Source organism: Haemaphysalis longicornis, unplaced genomic scaffold (assembly GCF_048455015.1).
Source record: "Haemaphysalis longicornis isolate Haplotype H1 unplaced genomic scaffold, Haemaphysalis longicornis Haplotype H1 scaffold_2, whole genome shotgun sequence".
NCBI classification, from domain to species: Eukaryota; Metazoa; Arthropoda; class Arachnida; order Ixodida; family Ixodidae; genus Haemaphysalis; species Haemaphysalis longicornis.
The window spans coordinates 100,481,530-100,505,533 of NW_027526295.1; the positions used below are offsets into that span (position 1 = coordinate 100,481,530).

Here is a 24,004-nt window from a genome sequence, read left to right on the forward strand (position 1 = left end):
AGCACCGCTGGAGAAACCCACGTCAGCCATTCGGTAGCTGTCACTTACGGGTCTCCTGACCTCATCCACTCTTGGTAGCAGGACCTGATGCAGCCTTTGAAAGGCTTGTTGATGGAAACGTCTAGCGGTTGTAGCTGGGATGTCATTCCTCCTGGCATGACAATGAGTTCGCTGCGTGGTTCGCGCAACAACGTCTTCGCGGAATCGGCTAGGTGGCAGCGAAATGCGTCCAACACGAGCACTGACGGGAATCCCCAACAGTGCTCCAGGCCGCCGACACCACACAGACTTTATCCAGTCAAGCACCAGTTGCTTTCTCCACCCACAAATGCTGCCTTCGGTGACGCCGATCTGCCGTCCTGCCGCGCAATTCCTGATGGTCTCGGCACATAAAATAACTTTTCTTTTAATTGCAGCCGAATACTGTTTTGGAGCACCCGACATCGTGATCGACTTGCGGTGAACGTTCCGAGATCCTTCACGTGGTCAAAACAATCAAAATGGCGCCGGCTGAGAGAAGCAGCAGCCAGCTTATTCCACCGCAAGGTGGCGCACCCTCCGGTGAAACCGAAAGTGTAAATTTTCGGCTGAAAACTTTGGGATCCACATATAATACGAGGCACAAATTTCACATAGTAAAATTTGGAAAAAAACCTCGTATTATACGCGGGTTTTTACGGTACTCTGCAAGCGCTATCTAAGATATCGCACTTTATCAGCCAGGAAATCTGTAAGCCAGCTAGTAAACATCGATGTATGGCACACGCATAGTGGGCATCCATGTAGTATACAGGTTGTTCGGCACAAGTGCAGCTATGTACTGTGGAGGGCCCGGCCAGGATGTGCTGAAAAGGGTGAAAAGGATGCAAGTACAGGCTGGAGTAAAGTCTCTTTTCTTTCGGATACACACGAGAACATTATTAGTCCGGACTTTTATGGAAGAAAGGGGGCTTTTTGTGCCATTGAGGGCAGATTTCTTTAGCTGCAAATCGCCGGAGACGATAGACCATGTTTTTTAGCATTGTTCGGAGGGCGTATTTTTTTGTGATGTTTTACAGAGGACACTTTGAAATGATTTCCCGCAAAACCCTCCTGGCATACGGTATGAGGGTTTACGGAAACCCTCATACCGTATGCCATAAGGGCATACGGTATGGAGGTACCCGTACCGTATCTCTCTGGTATGAGAGTTCCCGTACCGTATCTCCCGTACCGTATCTCTACGTAGACAAAGACGGTGGAATGCCTTATGACGTAGTCATGGCGCTGGGCCTCCACAGCATATGGCGCTCACGCACAGCAAGACTGTAAAACGGCGTAGATGCCCGTTCCGCAAAGCAGTACTTCAGAGAAAGTGTAGGTCGTTATGAGGAGGTATTTACATCTCAAGAGGTCTCGCCTGTGTGGCTGCCAAAGATAGAGCAGCTTAAGTCATTGAAATAATTTTAAAGGACATCACTAGCCCTAAGTCGGGCCGCCTCACCACGTTGTTGTTGTATATCTTTTACGCTGTTGATCTGTGATGTGTTGTGAATTGTCGAACCAGGCAGTAAAAAAAAAGACAAGAAAGTGCGGTCGCGCAGTGGTCTCGAGCATCGTGCCCGTTTGATCAACGTCGCGGGTTCGATTCCTCGTCGAAGTATTTTTTTTCTTTTCTGAAGGTTCTATCAATTACGGAAAGACGTGCTTTTTGAAACGGAGTGTTTGTTTTTGTACGGCCTTTCCGTACTACGGAATGTCCGTTCTTAAAATTATTTCCATTGTCTAAATTACGGAAATGTGTCCGGCAACATTTTACCAGCAGCTTTCTGCGTAAAATTGGCCATTTTTTTACAGTGTGCCCTATACGCTGCAGGTTTAACACTTAACAACCACCACCTCACCTGCACCTCAACGAGGTGCACTCCATCAACCATCGACACCATCTTGGCATATCTACGGCCTCGAGGCTTCATGTCTGCACCCAGAAAGTGAACACTGTTCATCCTCCGCTTCCGCACCCAAGCCTCACCTCCGCCTGTCCTTGCACCAACAACCGATTCTACACCAATTCCAAAAGTGGGTACTCTACGTACACCAGGGGTCCCATTAATCAGACGACTCTGGGGCCGTAGTCCCTTTCTCGCTACAAGGCACAGTCACGAGATTAGTTCATCTGACTACACGCATCACAAACAACAGCCGAGGCCCCGAAGTTGATGCAATCCGAGCACTGCATGTACTGCACGGCAACTTTGAAGTGACAGTTGCAAGGTTACTTCGAGGTGCACCTTATGTATTTCCAACGGTGCGCTCGATAGAGAATTGGTTCGAAGGCCTTCTAAATGCCTTTGAAATGGTCGTGTAGTACAGGTGTAATTTAAGAACTTTCTTCCCCTTTGCACCGCTATGAAACCCGCAGAACGAGAGCAAGTTTACGTCGTCATAAAAAAGGCTTATAATATACACTGTAAAAAAAATGGCCAGTTTTACGGAGAAAGCTGCCTGTAAAATGTTGCCGGACACATTTCCGTAATTTAGACAATGGAAAGAATTTTAAGAACGGGCATCCCGAAGTACAGAAAGGCCGTAACAAAACAAACACTCCGTTTCAAAAAGCAGGTATTTTCGTAATTGGTAGAACCTTCAGAAAAGAAAAAAAAATACTTCCACGAGGAATCGAACCCACGACGTTGATTGAACGGCCACGACGCTCGACACCACTGCACCACCGCACGAACGCTGCACTTGTGCCGAACAACCTCTAAAATACAGGAATGCCCACCCGGCGTGTGCCATACATCGGTGCTTACTAGCTGGATTACAGATTTCCTGGCTGATAAAGTGCGATTTCTCAAATAGCGCTTGCGCAGCAAAGTTCCGCGAAGCCCCCACAATAGTTGATCGCCATCAACTCCGCTGTTTCGAGAAAGCGCTCGCAAAAATGTGTTGAACTGGCTGCGACTGCAATTTCGCACTGCATGAGTAGTGCTTGCTCTGCTTGGGTTTTAAGCTTTAGGCTAAATACTTATAGCCGATATTGATTCCTTAAGAACTAAATTACCTTCGGCAACTCTGCTTCTGCACACAAATGACCTTATATTTCCCACAAGTGTGCCGATCACACACGCATGTGCAGTTTGCAGGTCCGGGGCAGCGACGTCGCCGGAGCGTCGTAAAGACAAGATACAGTGCTCGTGTTGAGCGGTATGGGCCTCATGGTCCTCACTAGGTTTACTACACTTCAGATACTAACGAAACAAAGCCGCATTTATTACCCCACGAATGTTGGCGGGGTGCAGTTTTCGCTTCTCGATCGATTCCCGACGATCGACACGGCAATATATTTCTTGCAGTTATTAATAAACTGATCTGTTTCTGTTCTGCATCATACAGAGGAAATGCCTGTATTTTGCAAAGTAGAAAAAGATTCCGTTTGACGTGTAATGGAGAGAGTATCCGTATACTGAGGGACGGAGCGCACTTCCGTTAAATTACGGGTGTTTTCTTTGTTCTGCATCAAACGAAACACGGTTCTGTTTTATTACGGCCATCTGGTCCGTAATTTGTCCGTAAAATGACAGATTTTTTTTAGAGCGTAGCACTTGACCATCCCGTTCAAACGTCGGTTTTCGATTCGTTCAGCTAAGAAAAAACAACATTCTCTAAGAGCTAGAGGAAGCCCAACGCAACAGCCAACCCATTCTTAACACCATCGCCCGTTACGTACTCCAGACCAAGGGTTACCTGGCCCCGCCTGCTTCGGAAGGCAATGCATATCGTCTTCAGTCCGGTCTCAGAATGTTGTCTCCTAAATGACCAATAAAAAGTTGTGGTTGATCCCTCTTTCATAGGAATCGGTAAAACACGAAAGTGAAAGATGGCTTCACGGGGACAGTTGATTGTTAAAGTAACCTCCTTCATCTGTGAAGGGTTCGCGAGTCTAACCCCGCCAGGCGAAGTGATGCCGACAGGCAGGAAACAAAAAAATAAACGGTTCATTCCGGGACAACAAAACCAAAAATGACATGCACAGAAACAGCAGCTTGAAGCATGGCGGTCATGGGAACAACGTGACATCGGAGGGTGCCTCGATTCACGCGCGTCCCCCGTACACGAAGGCGCTGGCATCGAGGCGCCAACTGTCGGCGCTCATTAGCGTCATGATGCGCTACTTCGCTTTGCCTCTCCTAGGCAGCAGCACCATCTGAATGAGTCATAGCAAAGGACATAAGGCGTGTTCGTAGAGCTCCTCACGGCTCTGCTCATAGCGCAGTGGGCAAAGCGCCACGAGGCGAGAGGCGGCAGTGTTCGTGGGCTCGAATCCGGCACTTCGTCTGCGACGTCACTTGCAAGACCGATATGGCGTCACTAAAATCTTGGTGTACCCGGGGATAAAATACTTTCGTGTAATATACACCGAGAATTCAACCTAAGCAGAAGATTATCCCAGGTTAAACATCTTCGATCCAAATTCCATTTTATCCCCGCTACCGGCTATACGAACGTCACCTTCTATACCTCACACAAAGCTCATACTCTGGAGATTGTCAACTCGAAAGTCACGCTGCTGACCACCCTCGCCACTCCCTCTGAATCCACTAAGACTGTTGAAGAAATTGCCAGAGCCCCTGCCACTATCATTGGCATGGAATACATTGCCATTATTACAGATCATCAGCAAGCCTGCCGCCACCTTCTACGTGAAAGCATCTCACTTCCGGCCATACGGATGCTGACATCAATCAACCCACTCCGCTACCTCTATATTCTGTTGTCCTCTGGCCACTTGTCCTTGAGGGATACGAGACTTCTCACGCAAATGCCCATGCCCTTTCGCACCGGGCTCATTTAAAGCGAAGGTTTAGCGTTCTCACTCATTCCGTTGAATACCAAACTCCCTGCAGGAAAGCCAACTTTCTCTAACGATGATGATGAATGGTTGTGGGTGAACTGAAGGGAAAAAACGCTTCCCGTGCCCGAAATCGAAATTCTGTTCCTCACGTCATGAAGCCGGCGTCCGCCCGATTGCTCCATTTCGACATGGTCGAAGCGAACGCCAAGCAGCAGGTACCGATGCGCGCCGTACAGCCCGACACCAAATGTTAGGCCTAGAGAATGCACACCCGAGAGTTGCAGTGATTATTATAAAAAAGTGGTTCGTACCTCCGGAGTACCAAACAGTCGCCATGCGGGAGTGACCAACAAAGAATTCATCCCGAGGAAGTTTTGTGTTCAACCCTCGTCGTAGGTAGAGGGAGGGGTGCACGATGTTTCTATTGCACCTATTACAACACACCCTGTCTCCCGTACGCGATACCTCACCCAATATATCTGCCCTACCAAATACCCCCTCAGCTGTAAATTCTGACCATCTTGACAACACACGCCATATCTCCCCAGCAATCGCAAACCTTCCCCCGAGTGGTGGGAGGGCTTGCTGACCGGTTTCCGCCCTGCCGACCAGATCACTCTGTTCAACCGCAGCAAACATGCAGCAAAAGTCCAAAGATACGTTCAAAGGTAACTCAAAGTATTCCAGTCCATCCAACCTCACCAAGATGCTGCGCAACCACCCCTTTTGCTTAAATAAATGTCTTTTCTCTCCCCCTATCTCTCCTCCTAGTTTTCTGTCCTGCTTAACTTCTGGATCTCTGCGTTCGAACTAGGATGCCTTGTGCGTCAGTATTTATCAGGAAGTATTGCTTAATTATGCTGGTCAAAATTAGGGCGTCCATGGTACACAAGCTGGGTGAAAGCCTCCAGGATAAAGAAACGTAGGATGCTTGCATATCTCGCACAATGTGAAGGCAAAGCCTACTTAGACGTTATGCTGATCTGCTCGGAATCATTGTCTACAACTTTGCGAGTGCGCTTGTGACCACTTGACCAGCCACCTGGATAGCACCCTCCGAAGCTCGTTCTCCTCACTCACCTACTCGAGACTACTGTTCGCCCCCGTCGGTACTCTCAGCAATCCAGGCAATTCGAACGGCACGAGCAAAAGTTGCGTAGCCTACTCGGGCGCTGCGCTCTGTCGCCCTTTTGCAGGGATCTCTTCCTAACTTTCTCCGGCGCTACTCTTTCTTTACCTTTCCTGTTGCGCTGTGTCCGGCTCGAGCTGTTTTGTGTGACTCCTAGTTTTCTGTCGAGCGTGTTTGAAACCGGAAAATGTACGGCTTTCGGTATCGAAATTTAGACCGGACGTTTAAAATAGCAAGGTTTTATTAGTGTCAGAAGAACAGAGGGCGCGTAGCGTATAGCCGTTTAGGATTAAGCACCTTCTTGTATTCACTAGGTGTTCCTGCGGTCTTAGCTTTGCTTCAAGCGTCCACGCTTTCCCGCTCGTGCGTTGACAATACGGCGGCGTTTGCGTAGTGGTCGGTGGCCCCGGAGTGTTGGCTCGAAGGATGGCGCGGAGTTCACATGGTTGTGGCGATTTTTCTCGGCTGCTGTGGCGTCTTCATTGACCTCAATTGTAAACTCGGACGTCACCTCATTAGTTGCTGCTCTTGCGCTGACGTTTCCAGGTCTATGATTTTCCTGTAGGGTGGTAAACGACGTCGTCTTCTTCCCTAGAGCCTTTGTTGGTGGAGCTTTAGCTGACGACTTCGTGGCTGAAGGCACCAATACCACGGGTGCTTTATGCCTTTCCTCTGGGTGCCCCTTTATCACGAGGTAAGCAGTTGTGACGAGGATCACGGTGCCCATTCCTGCCATAATGGATAGGAAAGCAAACATGGGCACGCTGCGGCGCTCTTTTGGAACAGCACTGTGTACACGTGGGCGCTTGGGCGCCGTCGGAACAGGGGAAGAAGTGGTGATTGAGTGATCTTCGCTGACCGCGGCCTCCCAGCGACTTGGTGCCGCTGGCTTCCGTGCAGCCACTGCTGCAGGAGCTACCGTAGGGATGGCCGGTGTGAAGTCGCCCGGGGCGTAGCGAAGGCGTGGGGCCGAGACGCCGGCTTCTTGCCGCTTGTTCACCGCCATTCTGGACGGAGGTAGCGTAGTCAGGGGGAATGGGGGACGTTCTGCGCGGTTCTTTGTTTCTGCCGGTCTCGCTACAAGCTTTCAAGATGATAATAATGATGCTCATGCCGACGGCGATGACGGCACCGGAGCTGCCTCAGTACCATGTTACAGCTAAGCTCTCCTACTGTGTAAAAGTCATTCCCGCGAGTAATTACTTTTCATCGTGGAAGACTTAACTGCTTCCTTCTGCGAAAAAGCGGGCTTGTGGTTGTTGTTATCCAGTGAATAGAATGGCCGCCGCTGAAAAGAGCAAATAAGGGCACTTGTGTTATCCTATGGTATTTTAACCACGATCATCCTTTTACCAACTTGGTGCACAACGACTGAGGGATCTCCGCACATTTTTGTGTTTATTCGATTCAATTTTATGCGTCATTAATTTCTCCAGTTTCTAATCCCCCCCACCAGAATTGGGTGAAGATAACTACGAAAAAGGCCAAAAGTTGCATGAGTACTAAACTCGTAAAGCCACATAGTTTCGCTACACTGAATCACATTCACTTGTCGAAGGCCCATAACATTCCGAGAGAAGTAGTCATACACTGTCACCCACAATGCCAGCGGAATAGCAGAAGTTGTTTTTGCTACGTTTCTTTGTTGCACATATTCACCGGGGGGACTGGGCAAGAATCTAGAGATTTCGAGGGTGATGTGCCCGCTTGCCAAAATTCACAACCATATGAATTAAAAGCCTACGAGTTTTAGAATAGCGTATGACGCGCGACAACTCAACGTGATAGCACGTGAATAGAACAAGTGCCTCCAAGCCGAGCAAATTCTGTCCTTTGAGAGAAGCTGTGGCGTGTTTCCAGTATACTTCTAGACGTAATTCGCGCTGTAAAAAAAACACGAAAGCAGCTGGCGTCCTACGAAGGTATGAAAGCTAAGAAGGAGCAGCAAACACAGGGTAGCAGAAACCAAGCCGGCCAAAACAATTCATGGCAAAATCCCCCAAAAAAACGAAGGCGAGGAAGGAGACGCAATTGCGATGTAGCAGTAACGAAGTCGTTTATAAGTATCGCCAGTTTTTTGCCCTCAAAACAAAAAGAATATTGTCCCAAAACGAAGAAGTGATCCAAAGAATCCATTCCAAAACTCAAAATTAGGTATGCCCACTTTTAAAATCTACCTTTTTAGAGCAAGGGTAATGAAGTAAGCCCTAATATTGTACGAGACCCTTCTGCGAATGACAGTGCGACCTTCCAAATTTTGTCTCTGCGGCCGTACGTGTGTAACCAACGTGACACTGTGTGACCTATGTTCCCATAAACATCCGCTGGTTTAAAAGAATACCTGAATGACAGTCGTGCATGTTGCGAAGTGAGTGGCTCAAAAATGGTGCGTAGAGGAAAACGGAGATAATGACTCTCTTAAGCGGGATGTGTGGAGGTATTACAGGACATCACATCATCAGAATTGGTAGCCCTTCCTGTAACTGCTTTTGTTAGGCCTGCACACGAGCGCCACCAAGGAGGTGATCCGCACTGAAGCAGCTGTACGCGCAAGTGTAGTGAATCCTACTACGGGATGGAGCTTGAAACGCGTATAGAAAATAGACCTTGCCATTTCTTAGTCAAATAACCCACAGCTTACGTTCTTACTCATGAATTAGGGACGATATTTTTATACACCCGCTTGTCCACCTCATGTTACATCTAGAACGTCGGCCAATCTCGCGGCAAAGACAACTTTAGGGTGAATGCTGCGTAGCCATCGAACTAGTGTAATATCTCGAAACAAAATTTGCTGCATTGCCCCGTAGGAGTACTTTATCATTACACCTGCTTTGATTTACTTGTCTTAGCTAGTTCACACTGCTGTAAACGCTGCATAATTCCGTACTGCCGTCACTACACGAGTACCGTCAATTCAGCCGTATTGTTAGAGAAAACGCCTGTAACGCTTTTTTTATCTACGCTATTCAAACACAAGTGGTGCGATGATTAGCTATAGGAAACCTCTAACAATAAATCGAGTTTCATTTATTTGCCGCATTTAGTTGGAGCCCAGTCAAGTTGCAAATGTTAAAGAATTCCTGCCTGCTGTCAGCTTAGTACCCTTACAGAAGACAGTTTAAGTCTTCTTTTTAAAAAAACTATCTTTAAATAAATAAACAAGCCACGAGTGTAACGTCATGCCGAGTGTCTTTGACATTTGGTGCTTAACTAGTTCACAATGCAAATGTAAATAGTCGGCAATTCCCCATTGCTTTCAATTCATGGGCTTTTACGGGAAGCAAACCTACAGCACAATTGTGTCCGCTAAAAGCTGACGTCGTTCCGATTTCTATGCAGATTTCCGATTTGTAAGAGCATTCGCAACCACCAAACCAAACAAACGTGTTTTGTTTCGTGCATTTCTTGGGGTCTGCCGTAGTCAGCGGTGCCACATACCGCTTCGCTGGTCATCTACATTGACAGAGTAAAGCGGCACTGATTCTTTAAAGACGATTACCTTTTTTGAGCTACTCAAACGTGAAAATATCGATCTCCCTGTGTCTGTATGTCTTTCGCTCGATTAGGCCACGCGGTAAAGACTTAACAGATTTCTTGAAAAAGTGGTTTATGTCGGCAAAACCTTTCCAAGCTATTAAATCTGATATCGTAATGATTTGGTACCAAACTAATTAGTGTGGTAAAATATCGAAGAAACCCTTACGCATCTTTGAGGCAAAACATCGATACACTACGCGCAATATCGGTACTTTTGTAATTTGAAATGGATGTGCGGTCAATATTCGAGACAAAAGTAAAAAATCGAGTCTAAAACAAACTTTTCATCCAATATACAAACAGGGCTCGCGTTCGAGCCTAAACATCCAGGTCGCATTAAAAGTAAGAATAGTAACGAAACATTCAGGTAGATGGCGCGTGAACAACGGTACCCGGGGTTTGAATTGACGTTACCAAATAATCCCCGTGTTTATCGCGCGTACAGCGAGAACGGAGACGAAGAGTGTGAGAGGTAGGTGGGGAGAGCAAAGAGGAAGCTACGTGGGCAGGGGTTGCAGAAGACTAGCTTCTTCGGTCATTTTCGGTCAAGTCAGCAGATACGCGGCCAATTTTTTATTTCTCATTGCCGACTGTATTGTCGATTCTTCTTAATCCCGACAAAACCCCTAAACGGGAATTCTTTTAAAACTGCCAAAGCTGCACCTGTGCTATGAGGCCCATCATAATGGACTGCTACGTAGTAATTTTGACAATCTGCTGGTCCTAACCTTCTCTTAACTCTCTACAGACTTGCAGTTTCGTTGCTTGGCGGTAGCAGCAAAACGCCGCTGCGGCCTGGACATTAGGACCACCCCCATAACGCCAAACAAATGCACCCATTAGTGTTTTGGTTACTTCATCGTCAAGGGATTCCACTACACTTCGTTATAGGAAGGTTGTTTTTCTAGAGAAGGAATGCTCACCAATGCGGAACTACTTTTAAAAACTTATGGCGTACGATTTTTGTCTAAAGCCGAAATATTACATTATGACCCGCGTTAAATTCCGTGTCGTAGGGATATAGTGAATTATATTGCTCCAATTGTTGAGGAAAAGCCTAATGATATTAGGTGTAACATGATGATAAGTGTAACATTAAGGGACAAGAAGATTGCCGAGTGGGTCAGGGAACAAACGCGGGTTAAGGACATATTAGTAGAAATTAAGAATAAGAAATGGACGTGGGCAGGGAATGTGACACCAAGGCAAGATAACCGTTCGTCATTAAGGGTAACAGAGTGGATCCCTAGAGAAGACAAGCGCTGCAGGGGGCGGCAGAAAGTTAGATGGCCAGATGAGATCAAGAAGTTTGCGGGGATTAATTGGTCGCAGTTAGCACAGGACCTGGATAATTGGAGATTAATGGGAGAGGCCTTTGCCCTGCAGTGGGCGTAAATAGGCTGTTGGTGGTAATGATGATGATGTAAAAACAGTTGTTATTGTATAGTGGGATATGACAGAATATTTACAGGTGTCAGGCAGATCGCATGGCGCAGGGGATGCAGAAAACATATTGTCCGAAAAAGGCCATCTAGCCAATACCATTCACGGAATTTACTTATATTAGAGAGTGGCCAAGGTTTATTTACAGGTGCCTAATGGACGCAGTGTTCAGTGCCCTGGAACCGACGATTTGGTGGTGACCTTTCGCTATTGTCGTCGGTCACGGAGGGATCGCTAACGGATGCATGCTCCCCGTGGTTCTGAGTTCCCGTCTCTGTGGCTGTCATGGCACCTGCTGGGAACTCAAATGTCATTTATTTCATATCTAACGTTTCCTCAGCGTTCATGTCATTCTGCCCTAGTCGTGGTCGTCGACGTCGCACTCATATATGTCGTGCCTGTGCGTTGTTAGATCGGTGTGTTATCCGTGTATGACACCTTCAGAAGCCTGGGTCGCCCTTGTTTTCTCGTAAATGGGTCGTGCAGCGCAAGATACGTGGTTACGGCCAGTGTCACGACGCACGGGACGACCACGCAGAGCACACACAGGATACACAGCATTTCTTGAGGTGGTTTGTAACTGCCACAGTCATCATGGCAACGGTCTTCGGCACCATCGGCGTGCTTAGAGTCACAGGAGCACTCTTCGGTGTCGAGCTTACGTGTGGTCCACTCACTACTGCGGTGCAACGAGGCTGCCCTGCCAGCCTCCCTCTGCGCTCTGGGAACCGCTGCAGTGCCCCCTTTGGGCTTGCCTCCCGCAGCTGGAGCATGATGTCTAACCTTCACGCCAGGATCTTGTGACTGAGTCACCGCTGTCTTCTTGCGAGGAAGGTTAGTCAGCGGAGAACGAGCCATGGGGACTCCTGGAATCGCTCCTGGGATTTTGATTATTGCCCGGCTCGAAGGACGCCTAGACCTTGCTCTTCCATTTCTTCACGCTTGTTGGTCTGCCGGTGAGGCCAATTGATAACACGTACCCCCTCAGGTGGTCCCCACATATATACTGATCTGTAAGTGGCAAAATAGCAACAAACTAGATGTCACACTAGAATAAAGCAAAGAAAAAACTCAGAATGATGCAGGTGGTTAGTCGTGCAACGAGGCAGTTGTCTCAACAGCACACCCTTGTTGCAAACAACCAAGGCAGGAGCACAAAAAAGAAGGAATTCGCCCAGTTGAAAAAGAGAGTTGTAGATGACGAGTGCTGGACACTTGACACATGCGTAGCATTGACATACCTTACCGGAAAGAAATTAGTATTTTGAAGTCCTCACGAATTTTAAGAAGTATTTAGCCCTAGCCAATCCCCTGTTGTTGTACGTGCCAAAAACATCAAGGACATAGTCATCAAATGTTCGCAAACGTAAAAATGAGGGGTGTACTGTTGATTGATTGATTGATTGATTGATTGATTGATTGATTGATTGATTGATTGATTGATTGATTGATTGATTGATTGATTGATTGATTGATTGATTGATTGATTGATTGATTGATTGATTGATTGATTGATTGATTTGAGGTTTAACGCGCCGTCGCTACACAGGCGATGAGGCACGCCGTAGTGGAGGCTGTTGCATACGAGAAGGTGGTGGTGGTAAAAACATTTATTCAACAGATTTGCGCTTGAAAGCGGGAGAAGCCATCAGTCCAGGGCCCCTGCAACGGCTGCGGTCCTGCGTGCCCGGTCCACCAACTGTCGCTGGTCCTCAGGGTCCGAACTGCACAGTGCGGCCTCCCACTGCTCGAGGGTGGGGGTGCGAATAATGGGGGCTGCTGGTGTGTTCTGGCAAGCCCACGTGGTGTGGTACAGTGTTGCATGTTCGCTGCAGTGTGGGCATGTTGGTGTATATATTGTGAGGTGTATGATGTGCAGGAAGATAAGGTGGGGGTATGTGCTGGTCTGTAGTTGCCGCCAGGCTACAGCCTCTTCTCGGGTAAGCTTCTGGTGCGGTGGTGGCTAGGCACATCTGGCAAGGCGGCGGTATTGCATAAGTGCACGGAACTGCTGCTGGACAGGCTCTGGGTCACGGAGCGACTGGAGCGGTGCCTGGAGGGTGCATGCTCGGGCTGTAGCGTGTGCTCGCTCGTTTCCGTCGAGCCCTGCGTGACCTGGTGTCCATATCAGTATGGTAGGGTTCAGGGTATCCTTGTGCTTTTTTAGTAATCGGAGGGCGGATGTAGAAGGCGTCCCCAAGCCAATCTCCGTGGCCTCCGTCATGCGTGTGGCAGCGTGGTGGCGAGCGGCCAGCAAAAGTTGCGGCCTTGCAGGTGACGACCAGGCGCCGAAGACAAACTTGACTGGAGAGATGAGCCGAAGCAAGACAAGAACAACACCACTCCGGGTGAGGTTACAGTGCAGTACTCGAGCACAGTGGCAGCATTGATTCACTGCTCCAAAATTAATGCACGTTGGCGCTTGCACATCCCGCAGGCAGAGAGGCGCCCGCCTTTCGGCCTTTCTCAGGCATGTTTTGGCTCGTTAGGATCTGTTTGGCTGTCGCTGGAAGCTCGATTCACCGACCGAGAGGCGCACGTAGTGGTGTTTCTGTTACAAAGCACAGCAGCACTGCATGGCCCCTGAAGCACAGCGGCGCGCTGATTCGTAACAAGGGCTTCGAATTAATTTTGGCTCCCTGGAGATTTTTAACATGCGCCGAAATCTCAAACACGCGTGCGTTTTTTTTTTATATTTGCCCATATAATCTCTACGGGGGAGCAGAACATGGGCTTCCCAGGAACTGATCAAACCTTTTCTGAGCAGGCCAACCTAGGAGACGTTTTACAAATTAAAATAAATGCGTTGCAATGCGTCCAGTCCTTCAGCCGCGCCCAGCGCCGCCGGACCCCCTTTTTCGTAGAGCGGAATGCCACTGATTTTTGATGCATTCATCGTCGCCTTCCGAATCACTGGCTACTTCGATCTCATGTCAACGATGGGTAGATACTAATTGCCTGAAGGCCTTGTAGGCACCATGAAACTGACAGTTATAGATTTTTTGAATTATTATTATACACTGTTTATTAGTGTTGAACTTAATGCCGATAGTCACTCTTTCATCCATAGAGATCGTGAAGGAAAGCTTTTGAGCGGGCTGCGGATAGTGAGCGTTTCATTCTTCGTTACCACCTTTTTCCGCTTTGGACGCTTGCCACTCGCACTCGGTCGTTTTGTGATTAGTCTTAGTTTTTGTCGCTCTCTGCGTGTGGATGGAGATGCCTAAACGCAATCCAGCAGCCATAGTTGGAATTACCACTAGATGAAGCAACAATTTCATACTTTCGCGGCTTAATTTGGCTCAGAATTATAATTGCAACAAGAAAACTCAAGATCTCCCCGCAACTGGCGGGAAAATCGCTTTACGGCTCTACGACCCTACCACGAGAGAAAAATGGAAAGCCGCTATAGATGTATGGAGAAAACCTTACAGTTGGCAACACTGAGCCCCTTACAGGACTCGTTTTCCTTTGTGCCTTGGCACTCTCAAAGTGATCTGCGCATGCTCTGTACCCCAACCCTCGCCCACGACTTCGCCAATGCTACCCCCTGACCGCGGAACGCCGTTTCAAAAAACAAGGTTTTTTCGGTGAATTACCGGTATCAAATATATCGGGACCGTTTCCCGCGTCGAGAACGCTGCTACAACAGCGCTCAGATAAAAGAGAAATTCGAAAGTTCACCTTTTTGATGAATTCCGAGGGGAAAATAAATTGGTCTCTCCGCAAACATATTAGGTCTAAAACTTGTTTCGACCGATGTACCTACCAAATCGACGTTTCAAAGATATTTTTTGCTGGCTGGGTACCTTAACCTACCCAGGCGACTCGTGATGACCGTACAGAAGCAGCCTAGCCACCTGCGGTAGTGCGCTCCATCGCTCTCTCTCAGAGCCCTCCTCCGACCACCCTCCATCACTGCTGTTTTTCTTTCCCAGCACGCGTTCCCGGCACAAGCTCCTACTTTTTGTACCCCATGATTCTCATTGCATGACCACGTCCTTGTCTGATACACCAAGATGCAAAGCCTCGTTTGAAAATGTGAGACACACCGCACCAAATAAACAAGCTTTATTATAAACGCCAGAACCATAGGCAGCCAATAGCGATCCAAATTGCGACGGCAGTCGCTGCTTATATTCTATAGCTCTTCGCTTGTTCCTCTATTTTCTTCCTGTGTTCACTTTTCACCGCTCTAGCCCTGGCGACATTGCCCTGACGTTTGCGAATTTGTCGGTGTCCCCATATAATTGTCTTCGCGGATGGCACGGAGCTCCTGTGTTTGACGTGCTTTCCCTCAGCTGCCGTAGCGGCACCTTCGGCGTCTGTTTTAAACTCTACCGTCACCTCGTTAGTCGCTGCTCTTGGTCCGACGTTACTGCGTCTCTGGTGCCCCTCTACGGTGGTAGTCGACGTCGTGTTTGCAGTCAAAGGCTTTGTTGCTGGGGCCCCAGTTGACGACTCCACGGCTGACGGCACCTATACCACGCGTTTTGTCTGTGATTGGCCCCGAATCACCAGGCACGCGGTTGCGACGAGGATCAAGGCGCCCATCGCTACCATTATGAATACGAACAGAAACATGGGCGAGTTGCTGCGCCCCTTCAGAACGCCATTGCCTGCACGCTGACGCTTGGACGTGTTTGTGATGCAGGCGAGGGTGGCGCTTGAGCGCTCTTCGCTTGCGGCGGCCGCCCATCGACTGGGTTCACCTGGCGTATCGGCGGCCACTGCTGCTGGAGCAACCGCCGGGACCGCTGGGGTAATAGCGCACGGCGCCACGTGAAGGCGTGGGTCCGAGACGCTGGCTGGTTGCCGCTTGTCCTCTGCCATCCCTACTGAGCGTCGTGGAAAGCGGAACTCAGAGAGGTGCTGCCTGGTTCTTCGTTTCTGCAGGTCTGGCTACAAGCTATGAGGATTGCAATGATGATGATCATGGTTGCTATGATAATAAACGGTGACTGACACATAATCAGTAAACAGTGGTTGCACAGAAACTATTCTTAGCCAGCTACAGTGCTGGTTATCGTTGCTGTACGTGTGCTTATTGGCAGAAGGGCATCTGAAACCAACGTAAGCCATGTTGATGTATAATATTTCAATGCCTATAAAATAGGGGTTACATAGGGGTCACGGACGCTCAACATATTGGTGCAGAGGGTCCTTAATCTGAAGCTTCAGGATGGTAACATCAAAAACTAAAGTTATAACGCAAATGCGGGAACGATCCGATGTTCCGTTCCTAGATGTCCACAAGCCCGGTCTTTGCGGTGCGAAGCATAACGATAACGAAACGTGTGGCTGGACATTTCATCATCACCATCATCATCACCAGCCTATTTACGCCCACTGCAGGGCAAAGGCCTCTCCCATTAATCTCCAATTACCCCGGTCCTGTGCTAACTGCGACCAATTTATCCCCGAAAACTTCTTGATCTCATCTGCCCATCTAATGTTCTGACGTAAACTAGAAAAATTCATAATCGCACTGTAGAACCGACATTCAGCTCTTACCGAAGCAGCAGAGTTTACGACACAGGAAGCCAGCGACAACCTTTCACGCTTTATCACGGCGTGCGCAGTAGAAGTTGGGGGCACGATGGCTAGACAGGATATTGGTAAACTTTCCCAGGAGACGAAAGATCTAATTAGGAAACGGCAAACCATGACAATCTCCACCCCAGCTGACAGAACAGAACTAGCGAAGCTTTCGAAGTTAATCAATAAGCGTAAGACAGCAGACATACGGAACTATAATATGGAGGGGATCGAATACGCTGTAAAGAACGGAGGTAGCCTCAAAGCAGTGAAGAGGCGTCTTGGCGTGGGGAAAAATCAGGTGTATGCAAAAGACAAGCGAGGAAATGTCAACACAAATAGGTATAAAAGAGTCACAGTAGCCGAAGAGTTCTATAGGGATTTGTACACTAGCTGGGACATCCAGGATAATACCGAACGAGAACGTAGTTCAGAGGAGATAGACATCCCACCAGTAACGACCGAAGAAGTAAGGAAGGCTTTGAAAGAAATGAAAGGGGGCAAAGCACCTGGTGAGGATCAGATAACAGCAGACCTCTTGAAGGATGGCGGAAAAATTGTACTTGAAAAACTGGCAAACCTATATACGCAATGCCTAATGACGGCAATGGTACCGAAATCTTGGAAGAACGTGAACATCATCCAAGCCATAAGAAAGGTGACATGAAGGACTTCAGGCCGATCAGCGTACTGTCAGTCGTCTACAAGGTACTTAGCAAGGTAATCGCTAACAGAATTTTTGCTGGACAGTTATATTGACCTAAACTTCTGAAACAACCCGTATTTACAAAATGAAGCCTCTATATGTTGCTAAGTGAATACTTTAACCCTTTGAATGTATAACGAGCAGAACTCGTCCCAAACAAGAAGTCCTCATGAAGTCTTGGTGAGCAGAGCTCATCCGACGAGATAGGTTCTTCTCCTTAATGTTAAGGGCAATAAGCGCTCGTATACGGCTTAGAGCTGACGCCAGAGGCCAGGAAGCTTCTCTGGGAGTGTCGGGACAGTGCAGCACGATGTGTTGCAGCGTATTCGGTCGGCCTTGACCGTATTGGCATTGGCGCTGGTACAACCATGTGTGTATCCCATTAGGTAAAGTGCCATGTTGACACGTTTTGGTTTGTAAACCGCATCAGGTGGTATGTTACTCTCGGTTGAGCTTGCAGTGTTATTTCTGCTAGTGTCAGAGGAGGTCTTGATAGGTGCAACGTATCGCCTCTGAACTTTGAGTCGCTGGGATTGTAAAGGCGGCAGAAGGGAGTGCCTGGTGTATGTGACCGTGGGCTGCGGCTTGGGCGGTTCTGTTTGCGTTTACCATCGCAAGTCCTGCCATCCAGACAACAAGTCCTGCCATCTTGTATATGCTGGTATGCGGGCAGAGTAGGGCGCCGCTGCCCATTATCATTGGTTCAGTTGTAATGGGTAAATATATGCCATAGCCAGCTACTGCGATTCCATGAAGTTGCGGGCTTGGTTGGTTGCTGCCGTAACCTGTTCACCACGGGCATTAACCACACAGAGGGCGTAGCTCTTGTGCTGTGGATATCTCGCAGAGTCCCTGTAGAGTATTTCTCTGGTGTGTTATGTCGTTCATTGTTGCTGCAAGTGGCGCCTCTGCGGCGTCATTATTAGTCGTATTCTGGGTGCATGTTGCGTGGGATGTTGAATACGTAGAATTTTTCTCTTATGCGGGGTAAGCGGCATCTCGCTTGATGGGAAGCAGATTCTAGTGCGTAGCCCGGTCGACAAAGACGCGCAATCTCCGGTGAGCGTTAGTTGTAGACGGTGCATCTCACCTGCTAGCTGCGCTTTTTCCAGTTCTTCCGCGCTGGTTCGATACATTGCATCTCATACACTTAGACAAGCAACATAATATTCTAAGCGTAATAGTCGGACACTGTCATCGCATCAACGTCGGAGGGCCTTACAGCTATTCTACTTAGCCATATGTCATCCAGGCCAGCAGCTCAGCTTGGTGACAAGGCAAACCGTTTAGAATTTCTATGGGCAGCAACAGTACACCAAGTATTCTGAGCCAGAAAACTTTTGTGAAACCCTGGAACCCTCAGCAGGACGCGACACCATGCTGCGGTGTAACAGAATGTTGTTGTTGTTGTTGCTGTTCCTTAGGGCATGGCACAAATCAAATGATTGATTGAATATAAGGTTTAACATGCCGACGCTCCGCACGTGATTCGGCGCTCCGTAAGTTCGGGATCTGGGTTAATTTTTACGACCTGGTGATCTTTAACGTGCGCCGAAATCTCGACATACGGGCGTTCCTGCTTTTCCCCTCCATCAGAAAATCGGCCACCGCGGCCGGGAATTGAACCGGCGTACCCCGGCTCAGCAGCACAACGCCTTAGCCACTGAGCCACCGCGGAAGGGTACAAACCAAATCACGGGATCGGCCAAACGTCAGAGGTTGGAGAAGAAAGGTCTCTTATCTAATTACAGAGCACTGTATAAAGACACTTTTACACGGTTGGCAAGCAATTACGACTTGGTAAATTAGAAAAAAAATAATGAAAACTCTAAAGCGAGTAAATATAGCAAATTATACAGAAAATCGAAGAGTACTTTCATTAAAGCTCAGGAGAGCATAGCAAACGTCTCGGAGACTGGGGCCCACCTCACAAGCCCTGAATGAGAGCAATGTCCCTGCTGACAGTCAAACCCAAGGGTGGGGAGCGGCACTTCAATCAGTCAGCACCTGAGTCTCGAAAAATGTCGATAGGATAATAGGAAATGGTCTACGGAGTTCTCTTCATTGCAGTAACTACACTGAGGTGTTAGAGCCAGACCAGATCTATGAATGTACCTGTTTAGCTTGGGCATTCCGCATCGAAGCTCTGTTAGTATAATCTCTAGGCTGCGCGAGGGGCACCAGTAGGATTTCCAGGAAAACGTAAAGTGGCAGGAATCTCTCATGACGAATAAAACTGATTTCTGCCGTTTTTGTACCTTTACAATCCTGCGATATCTTTCAACGATGATAAAAGTTGTTGGCGGGACGACATCTACGACGGGCACAGATAGCGCTATTCTGGCTAAAGAGTCAGAGGCTTCGTTTAAAAGATCCACGCATGCCTAAGTACCCAAGGAATGTGGCTCCAATCCACGCTGTAAAAGTGGTTGAACCGCGAAGCTGTAGACGACACCCGCAACGATTACTCATGCGGCTTCACCTGAATTCTCACACGTGGCTCTATAAAGAGTGAAACCAGAGACAAGGGAAATGTACTTAATCACACATCCTATTGCTGCACAATTGCATTCACGACTGATTTATTTTCTTGTTCTTCTGGCGTCTTTACCTTCCGTGGCCTACCCAAGGCAGACTGGAATGGCCTGAAGGAAGTGCTATACCGGTCTCCCATTTTATCTATGAAAGAACCTTTTCTTTCCTCCATGTATGAAAGAGTAGGGACGTCACTACGTGATTTCTATGTGGTTGGGTACTTTTGCACTCGAAGTAGCATACGCAACCGTAATCTTTACCTGTATGGCCAGTTCCCCTGGGCAGGTATGTGCGTACCTTCTTAATGGTGGTGGGACGGAGGCACGTGCCTCAGATGCCGTTCACACGCCTCGCATGGGCTCCCGCTTCTTCGACCTTTTCAGCTCACAGAGTGCATCGATGGCCCTAAAACAGACATCGCCGCCTTCCTAACATCACGACCGAAACGTCGGTACCAAGTACGTTGTCCTCCGAGTAAGCGTTTCCTTAAAACTGCTCTTCGAAGTGACGACCACGCCGAGAGCCGCAGCTAGGCCTACCCCCGCCCCGCCGGCTGCCGCCGCAGCTGCGCCGGTGCTCCCGTGGCACGTGCACCACCGGCGCCAGCCTCCTCCGACCGCAGCGCTCGTGCCTTCTCGCTAGCTCCATGACTACCGACGCCCTGGCCGAGCCCTACCGTCAACCTTTCTACCAGTGACGGCCGCATGGAATACACGGTAGACGGTGAAGACATCGACCCCAGCGAGCTCGCTACTCCAGGATGGCTCGATGTAAGACGGAAACAATCATCGTTTATGGCAGCCAACCAAGCGCCAGCGTCTGCTGCAATCTCCCAACCATCGGCCTCGGGCTCCAGTCCCAAGCGTGGCCAGCGCTCCCCTAAACGTCGGACGCCGGTGACTCCATTACCAGCGACCGACGTGAAAATAATTCTTCGACCACGCGGAGGCCTCGCCCTTGCTACAGTATCTGCAGCGGTTTTAGCCGACACCATTCAACGGCAGGCTGCGCTACCAATGATCCCAGACGACCAAGTGCGAATACACCCGGTCTCCAACTTCATCGTTGTGAGTACGCCCTCTGAGGAGCGAGCACGATCCTACGAGAAGCTTGAAACCCTCCTCCTAAATGGGAAACAGTATCCCGTGAGCACACACATTGCCGTACCGGCGAACACCGTCACCGGCCTCATCTTCAATATCCCCCCGGACGACACCCCGGCGCAAATAATGGAGAGTGTGTGCAACTATAACCCTGACCTCCAAATACTAGACGCCAAGCGTCTAAACACTTCGAACATCGCTCAAATTCTCTTCCATGGCACGCGGGTTCCTTTTTGGATACGCTACCGCTCCGCCACCTACCGCTGCAGACCCTTTCGCCGCAAAACTGAGGCCTGCACGACATGCTGGCGGACAGGCCATCGCCAAGATGTGTGTCCGAACACCCAGACAACCCCCCAACGCTGCCCCAAGTGCGGACTTCCCAACGCCCCAGAAAACCACCCCTGCTCTCCCAAGTGCATTGTGTGTGAGGGCCCACATGTCACCGGCACAGCTGAGTGCCCCCGCCGCTATCAGCCTCGACGCCAGCCTCCTACGTATGCCCAAGCCGCCGCCGGTAGACTCACTGCATCGGCTGTGACTGGCACCCCGTCTACTGGTATTCCCCCCATGCCAACCCGCCAGTTGCAGTTGAAACGCCCCCCTGACGGCAACAACCAAGCGAACACGAAAACGCAAGCCTTCAATCTGCCAACCAATGTGCAACCCCATCAGCAGGTGAGCACCCAGCGTTCCTCGCCCGGTGGGGCTCCGTCTCGATCCTCCTTTCCACCCCTTTCCCCAGACCCTTTGCTAGAAGAAGTAATGAAGGAGCTTCGGGCCCTCCGCGCAGAGGTCGCTACCCTGCGTCAAGAAAATGCTGCCCTTAAGCGGGAGCTCCAGCTTGCTAAGCTTCCCCCCTCTCATGCCCATAACCACCCGCCTGATGCCTCCGAGCCAGCCGGTACTCCCCCTACTCCTCAGACAGTTGATAACTCCGACTCTCCTCCCCCTAAGCGCATAGCGGTCTCTATCAATGAGTCACCATGTGCGATCGCATGTGATGAGAAATTTGCTATTCTTGAACGTTCCCTTGCTAGTCAGAGGGATGAATACTTGCACCTACATAACACCCTTCTAGCCAACCAAGCGGTGATGCAATCCACTTTGGAAACGATCAACCATAACCTTCGGCATTTCTTCGGAGCCCTGGACACCGCACAGAATGTCCCCCTTCCCTGTAACGATGGCAACGATGAATAGGCATGGCAACCCCCTTGTCGCGTGCCAGTGGAATTGCCGCGGTTTCTTCCGTAAGCGCCAAAATCTTCAACACCTAATTTCTGCTGAACCCTTACCCCCCGCTGTTATTGCCCTGCAAGAGACTGGAAGAGAGGTCAAACTCACGGGGTATCAAGCTTTCCATACTCCTGGTAATAACTCAACGGCGGTTCTGGTACAGCGTAACATTCCCGCTGAGCACCACACATTTGCCGATATTGCGATACCACATGACTTCATCACCCTGTATCCACCAAAACGCTCTGCCTCTTGCCTTCATATACTTAACGTTTATAGTGGCCCTAAAGCGTCTAATCATACTTTTGGCACCCTTCTGATTCGGGCCACAAAAGCGGCAACTGGCCACCCCCTTCTTATACTTGGGGACTTTAATGCTCCTCACACAGCCTGGGGCTACAATCGCGTCACTAAGAAAGGCCGCTTACTTTGGGAAGCAATTCAGACTCGACGTTTAACAGTAGAATCTGACCCCTCTATTCCTACCAGAATAGGCAACAGTGTACAGGCAGACACCTCTCCTGACCTCACACTTTCCTTGCGCGTTACTGACCTGAAATGGCAATGTACTCCCCACAACCTAGGAAGCGATCACTTCATTATTCAGTCCACTTTGCGACTGCATTCTGCATTTACTCCAAAACTGCGGCAGACTCACATCACAAATTGGCCAGCCTTTCGGCTCTCATGTCAAGAACAAGCACCCCCTACCGATGATACTCCGGTTCAGGATTGGCTTAAACATCTACTCGAGATTAAGAAGGCCCACGATTCATCCTTAGACCCCGACATTCCTTCGGAAACTGTTGACCCTCACCTTCAGCATCTTTGGGCAGCGTATCAGGGCCTTCAGAAACGCTGGCGCCGTCAAAAGCACAATCGTCGTCTTCGACTGCGCATTGCTCATCTCCGCATCACTATTGACAACTATGCGGCTGAACTGGCACGTGCGCAATGGGGTCATTTCTGCGACAGCATGCGTGGCAACCTTAGCATGCGGCGCACCTGGGCCATTCTTCGCCACATGATTGATCCTTCTCATTCGAAATCAACCAGCACCAATCGTCTTACCACCCTATTAAATAAATTTCCCGGCACAAGCGATCAGCTTCTCGCCCGTCTCAGGGAGCTTTACCTTGCCCAGGGCCCGCAGGAGCCCCTTTCACCATACACCGGCCAGCCCAATGAGACAATGGATCGTCCCATTTCCACAGCTGAAGTTCGCGCAGCCCTTCTTAAAATTCGCCCAAACTCAGCGCCAGGAGGGGATGGAACAACCAACAAGCTCCTTCGAAATCTAGACGATCAGTCCATAGAGGTCCTAACAAAATATTATAACAGTCACTGGGAGTCTGGGGAGCTCCCACCCGAATGGAAGCATGCTAAAGTATCTTTCATTCCCAAGCCGGGTAAACCGCTCGCTCTTGAACAGCTTAGGCCCATTTCCCTCACATCGCGTGCGGGTAAGGTCCTCGAGATGATCGTACATGCCCGTTTGACCCAATATCTGGAGAGTAAGCAACAGTACCCGCACACAATGTTCGGATTTCGAGCCGGCCTTTCCACCCAAGACGTCTTGTTGCAGCTCAAGCATGATCTTCTCCTTGCTCCCCCTACTGCCGACTCATCAGCCGTTCTAGCGCTAGACCTCCAAAAGGCCTTTGATCGGGTCTCCCACCACGCCATTCTGCGCCATTTGGCTGCTCTGTCTCCTGGAGCCCGCACCTACAACTACGTACGGGCTTTTCTCGCTAATCGCACGGTCGTCATTCAGATTAATGATCTACGCTCCGACGCCATTCCGCACCCCTCCATAGGCACCCCACAAGGAGCAGTTCTCTCCCCACTGCTCTTCAACATCGCTATGATAGACCTCCCTCGTCTTCTTGCTAATGTGCCCTCGCTTCGCCACAGTTTGTATGCTGACGACGTCACGC

At 49.3% G+C, this 24,004-nt stretch overlaps 1 protein-coding gene across 2 annotated transcripts in view; it reads left to right on the plus strand.

Moving 5' to 3' along the window:
• LOC144169061 (uncharacterized) overlaps positions 1-15,747 on the plus strand; it is a 39,390-nt gene extending 23,643 nt beyond the window's left edge. The window contains exons 6-7 of one of the 2 annotated variants that reach the window (XM_077698058.1): positions 13,221-13,294; positions 15,601-15,747. In XM_077698058.1, coding sequence (XP_077554184.1) covers positions 13,221-13,294; positions 15,601-15,732 — 206 coding nt within the window. In that variant the 3' untranslated portion in view covers positions 15,733-15,747. The remainder of the gene's footprint in view (positions 1-13,220; positions 13,295-15,600) is intronic. The other variant, XM_077698060.1, reaches the window with a different exon arrangement.
• The last annotated feature ends 8,257 nt before the right edge of the window (positions 15,748-24,004 follow it).